This window comes from Mus caroli, chromosome 11, assembly GCF_900094665.2.
Source record: "Mus caroli chromosome 11, CAROLI_EIJ_v1.1, whole genome shotgun sequence".
Lineage (NCBI taxonomy): Eukaryota > Metazoa > Chordata > Mammalia > Rodentia > Muridae > Mus > Mus caroli.
Genome location: NC_034580.1, coordinates 63,773,815 through 63,779,826, shown reverse-complemented (window position 1 = coordinate 63,779,826; position 6,012 = coordinate 63,773,815). Strand labels below are relative to the sequence as shown.

The window sequence follows — 6,012 nt, the reverse complement described above, 5'->3', positions numbered from 1 at the left end:
GTCCAGGCTGGCCTCGAACTCAGAAATCCGCCTGCCTCTGCCTCCCGAGTGCTGGGATTAAAGGCGTGCGCCACCACCACCCGGCTAGGGCATGAATTCTTGAGTCACCTATTTCTGTAAAGATATCACTAAGTCTATACCGCAAGGAGAAAACAAAAAACAAAAAAACAAAAAAAAAAAACCAACCCAAATGTTCCTGAGGAACAAGACACTGAAGACTTTTGTAAAGAACTTCACAGCCTCACATCAGGAACAGCCCCCCAAGTCCCTCCATACCTCAGGGATGGGGCATGCACCGACCAGCCGAAATCTGCAATCTTCAGTTCTCCCTGCAGACCTAACAGCAAGTTCTCCGGCTTTATGTCTCTGTGAATCACCTTCTTCTTATGGCAGTACGTCAGGGCATCTGACAGTTCCTCCATGATCTGTGAGGGTCCACACAACAGGCAATCAGGCCCCCTGTTTCCAGCAACGGCCCAGGCACTAGATCCCACACACCAGGTAGGCCCTGACCGTGGCAGTCCTCTGCTCATCGAAGGTCCGACACTTCTGCAGTTCCTTGTAGAGTTCCCCGCGCGGGGCGTATTCCAGGATCAAGTAGATCCTCTGCTGGTCGTAGAAGTAGTTGTAGAGTTGAAGGATGTTGGGATGTCTGGGGGATGCAAGGAGAAAAGAAGCTTCAGGCTGCGTCTAGGAGCTGGGTGGGGCAGGTGGTCTAGGCGGAGTAAGACAGAGACAGTGGTGTGAGGTGATCCCGTTAGCAGAGGGACCAGGGTCAGGGGTGACAGCATACTTCAGGTGCGCCTGGATTTCGATCTCTCGGCGAAGCTGGTGCTCCACTCCCTCCTTCTCAATCTGAGACTTGAAGAGGATCTTGAGTGCCACGATGAAACGGCTCTTCTTCTCCCGAGCCAAGTACACGTTTCCAAATTTGCCTTTGCCCAAAGGACGCCCAATCTCAAAGTTGTCAATAGTGAAAGGCTGCCTGATTAGAAGAGCGGGGATGTGGGGAGGAGTTAGCTGGCTGGCTCAGAGTCTCCGGGTGGCTGATCTCTCACTATCCGTGCTCCCCTTATCCTCCCCCATTTCTACCCCATCACTGTTCAAGTTGCCCTACTTGTTCTGGGATCCTTGCGAGGCAGTGGAGCCCTGACTCTTGTTCTCAGCCAACTTCTGGCCAGGGGCAGCTAAGGAGAGAGAGTTATGTTTTGAGTCCATCCTTTGACATTCCCAGTCCCCCTGTCCCCTTCCCCATCGTCCAAGGTACCTGTGGACTGGCTGTTGGACCGGTTCACGAGGGCAAGCGCAGATGTCGTGGCGGGCTCCTTCCGTAGGACTCTCTGGGACAACGTGTTCAGGCCAGACTGAGGCTGAGGAACAAAGGGTGACTCTGAGGGCGTCCTTGTCCCCGTAACACGGCCAGAATGTACTACAAGGCGCATTTCAGCTGCTTGCTAAAGAACCCGTCCACTCACAGTTCACAGAACAATACTGATACAGCATGGTCTGCCTGCTTAGCCAAGAATCCACTCATTGCTCCACGTGAAAGGGGTTATTAAGAAACAACTGGCAGCCAGCAGCAGTGGCATACACTTGCAGGCAGAGGCAGGGAGATCTTTGAGTTTTAGGCCAGCCTGCTCTACAGACTGAGTTCCAGGATGAGCTACTTAGTGAAACTGTCTTGAGAAAAACAAAAGTAACTTACAAAAATAAAATGAATAAAAAAATGAAACAACTTAAGAGCATCCAGCACACATCCACAACCCCAGCACTAAGGAGGTGGAGGCTCCTGATTAGGAGTTCAAGGCCAGCCTGCAGCCTGAGCTAAAGAAGACCTTATTTTGTTTTGTTTTTTGAGACAGGGTTTCTCTGTGTAGCCCTGGCTGTCCTGGAACTCACTTTGCAGACCAGGCTGGCCTCGAACTAAGAGATCCGCCTGCCTCTGCTTCCCAAGTGCTGGGATTAAAGGAGTGCGTTACCACCGCCCAGCTAGAAGACCTTGTTTTAACATCACCCTCCACAAAAAAATTAAAAAGCAAAGTAAATGAACGAATGACAAAACAACCCAAGGCAAGAGGCTACTATACCACTTACTAATTCCCCTGACCCCAGCCCACCGCAGGCACATCACTGCCCGGCCTGGATAGTTCTAAACACACCACCCAGGCTTATGTAAGAGCCTGAGCTTGTGAAGTTGAAACACAACTTCATCTCTTTCTAGGAACAGACCATAGGGATACTGATGGCCTAAGAGGGGGTGGAGGATATTTGATCACACTGTGACTCTCGGGGATGACAAATTAGGCCAGGAGAATAAAAGATATGTTTACACTTGGGTCACTTCACTTTCAAAGTTCTCTGAGTAATAGATATTTTCCTGTGATAGTAAATCAGGGTAAAAGTAACAGACTCCACGCTTGTCAGTTTGACTCAGGGCTCCACAGAGGAGGAAGCTGGGACAAAGAAAGAGATAGACTGTCCAGGATGCTCAGGTCCCACCAACAGGGAACAGAATATATACAGTGAAGCGCTCTTCATCTGGGGGTGACCACAGGGTCCCATCATATAGCCAAGTGCGTTACGGGTGTGCTGTATTACAGGTGTGCACCACCGTGCTTACTATCTCCAGTGTGGTGCACACTCACGCACATACACACAGCATTTCAAATCTACTTGGATTCTTACTTCCACCACTCAGTACGATAAATTCCAAAGCTGGAGTGTAGTTATGGATGGTACATTACAACTTGGAAGCTGTGGGTTTCATACCCAGGGCCGTACATAAATATTTAGACCATTCGGAACTTTTTAAACCGTAACCTTCTATTCTATAATCTATTTCCTGTGTAGTTAATTTTTTCAGACTCGAGAGTGAGATTCACGACCCGAAAGCACGATGATGTTTGCTCAGTCCCCACTATTATTGTACGTGACGAGCAGGCTCAGCTCTACCGAAGCCCTCAGATTCAGGTTGGCAACATCTGCTACGGTAAGACTGCAAGTGATCAGACTGAGTTTTGCAAGCAAATTCTTGAGGCCCACACGTCGGAAACGCTTAGAGTCCGGCCATTTGCAAGACCCAGCCTCTATCTTCATGGACTCTTCTTCCGGGGGACGTGGGGCGGGGAATGTGGCCAGGACCTTACCGTCTTTGAGCCGTAGGGCCATGGGTAGGCGTTCTCCTTCTGAGCCATTCTCCAGGGCGAGAGCGGGAGGGGAGCTGGGCAGAGAGGGAAACAACAGCGAAGGCAAGAGGTGCAGAGGCAGATCCGTGGGGAGTGCAAGCCTGGGCGGGCGGAAGGAAGCGAGTCAGCAGGCAGCCAAGGTCGGGGGTACTCCTGCACCTCTCCTTCCAGGCGGATCGGCGGGCACGTGGACCCGCCCAACGGAACCCGATCAGCCCCGTGGATCGCTGCAGCCCCCGCAGTCCCCTGCAAAGCCGCAGCCTACGCCGCTAGGCGCTCGCACACGGAGAACCGGTTTACGCCGCGACCCGGACGCTTTCGAATCTCCCGCTCTAGGTCCATTGGCTGAGCCGCCACTCAGCCCACTCTCATTGGCTACTTTTTTTGTGACGTAGTCACTGAAACAGAACGAAGGTGTGGCCTAAGAGGCGTCTTTTTACTAGTTAGAAACTGTGTCCCAAGATGTGCACGCTCTTTTTTCTAGTTATAAAAAATTAAATATTTAAATTGGGCGGTAGTAGTGCGTACGCCCTTAACCCCAGCACTCGGGAGGCCGAGGCACGTGGATTCGTGACTTCGAGACTTAGCCTGGTCTACAAAGCGAGTTCCTGGTCAGCCAGGGTTACACAGAGAAACCCTGGGGGGAGGTAGGGAGCTAGAAAAGTGTGTGTGTGTGTGTGTGTGTGTGTGTGTGTGTGTGTGTGTGTGTGTGTGTGTGTGTATGTGTGTGTATGTGTGTGGTGGTGGTGGTGGTGGTGGTGTGGTGTGTGTTGGGGTGTTGCGGGGGAGGAATAATAAGGGCTTGAGAATGAAAGAGTAGGGTGAGAGGAGCTGGGAGGGAGGTGGATTTAAACTGTGGAACTCTGTCTTAAAGACCCTAAAATAATAATTATATATAAATAAAATATGTAGAGTAAACATTAATATGACCGAGTTCTTTCCGAAGGCCTTGGTTAAATTGTCTGGTTTACACGAAAATTTAGATGCCACCCTTAATATGATCTTTGAAAGTACAATCTTTTTTCTGTATCTTTGGTGTACTGCCTTTACAATGCCCCATAATATTCAATTCAAGCAGATGCTTAGGTCTATTACATACACAGACATAATATTGTATATGACACAGTATTTGCTTGCATAGGGTTTGTAATTCTCTAGGCTTCATTGATTAATTCCTAGATCACCTAACTACCTAATACAACAAAAACACTGTGAGACAGCAGTAAGACCTAGGTTAGGGAATATGATGCGGGGAAAGTCTACTACTCAATGCAGATACAATCTTCTAGATGGGATGGATAGAGGTGTAGGTTAGACAGACAGACAGACAGATAACAGTTGAATCTGTGGGTGTATAAATCATGAATTGGAAACTGCATTTCTGGGTTCTCTATCCTACCTGTCTGTTTTGTATTTGGTTTTTGTTTATTCAAGACAAGGTCTCTCTGTCCAGCCCAAGTTGGCCTTTAGTTCAGCCCAGACTGGCCTTGAATTTCTAATTATCTCACTGCACCACTGACAAGCCCAGTTCGTTTCTTCCGTTTGTATTTTCTTAAGTATCCTGTTTTCCTAGGAAGAGCTTTCAGCCAGTGGCATGGTCTACATTTCTGGGCTAGGCACACCCAAAATCCACTCTCTTGCACATTTTTTGCTTATGTGTCCTTACTATTTTGTTCTTAAAAATCCTGAAAGGTTTCGGACAGTAGGCTTGTAATTCTAGCACTCTGGAGCCTGAGGCAGGAGGATTGCTAGGAGCTCCAGGCTACAGTGTGAGCTGTTTACTCCATATATATATATATATATATATATATATATATATATATATATATATAATCCATTTTCTAATTCTATACGTTAGCAATTCCCGACGAATTAGCTCTTGGTTTTTCTTATATTCCTTGAGTCATGGTAGAGATGGCCTCTGCTGGCCAAGTCACACTGAAGGTGGCCACGAGGGGTATTTTCACTACTTTCACACTAAGGGCTGACATTTCATGTGGCCAGGAAGTTCATAACTCTTTTGGGACTCCAAAGCTCTGGCATATACAACTTCTGCAACAAAGACTAGTCCACTGTATGCCACTGTCTTGGTACATGTGACAGAGTGACTGGTCTGGCATGAGACAGGGCAAGGCCCAGGAGGGAAGGCAGAAAAGGTAACGTAGATTCTACTTGGCAGGGCAGGCCTCTGCTGTGTGGGTCGTATTCTGAGGCCCGAATTCCTCATCTGGAACCCCTGCCACACGACAGAGCTATAGTTAGTGGAGCAAAGAAGAGTTAGGACAGGAAGCCATCTTTCTGGGAAGACAGGGCTTGTGTGCATTTGTGTGCATGTGGTGGGGAGATGGGTTGGGTAGCAGAGTTTGCTAGCTTGGGTTTCTCTTTCACTTCCTGCTTTGTTCTGCTGTTTTGGTTTTTTCCTTTTAAAAACAACTTGAAGGCTGAAAACTTAGTGGTTCTGGCCCCCAGAGAGAAGCAGGGAGAAGTAACATTTATATTCAGGGTTGACCAAAAGCACTTTAAGAAATTCAGACCCACTCTATGGTGGCTCATTTATACCTGTAATCCCAGCACTTTGGAGGCAGAGGCAGGGGGATCACTCCAAGTACAAGACCAATGTGATTTGCACAGTAAATTCCAAGCCAGGATTACAAAATAGTAAAATAAAAATAACAAAACAGAACAGCTGGACTTGAATTTTACTTTATTGTACTTTTTATTTTATTTTATTTTTGACTTTTTGGGGTTTTTAATAGTCAAATGCAGATATCTGGCTTATTTCAATTCCTTCACTGCCAAACCACAGGGCAGAGACTACTTTAGCCTT

At 47.8% G+C, this 6,012-nt stretch overlaps 1 protein-coding gene across 1 annotated transcript in view; it reads right to left on the bottom strand.

The window, feature by feature from the left end:
- Positions 1 to 3,519, bottom strand: part of Aurkb (aurora kinase B) — a 6,272-nt gene extending 2,753 nt beyond the window's left edge. Inside the window, exons 1-6 of the mRNA XM_021177041.1 lie at positions 3,147 to 3,519; positions 1,268 to 1,370; positions 1,118 to 1,187; positions 794 to 985; positions 514 to 652; positions 277 to 425 (exon numbers count right to left, since the gene is read on the bottom strand). Coding sequence (XP_021032700.1) covers positions 277 to 425; positions 514 to 652; positions 794 to 985; positions 1,118 to 1,187; positions 1,268 to 1,370; positions 3,147 to 3,194 — 701 coding nt within the window. The 5' untranslated portion in view covers positions 3,195 to 3,519. The remainder of the gene's footprint in view (positions 1 to 276; positions 426 to 513; positions 653 to 793; positions 986 to 1,117; positions 1,188 to 1,267; positions 1,371 to 3,146) is intronic.
- Between the last annotated feature and the right edge of the window lie 2,493 nt (positions 3,520 to 6,012).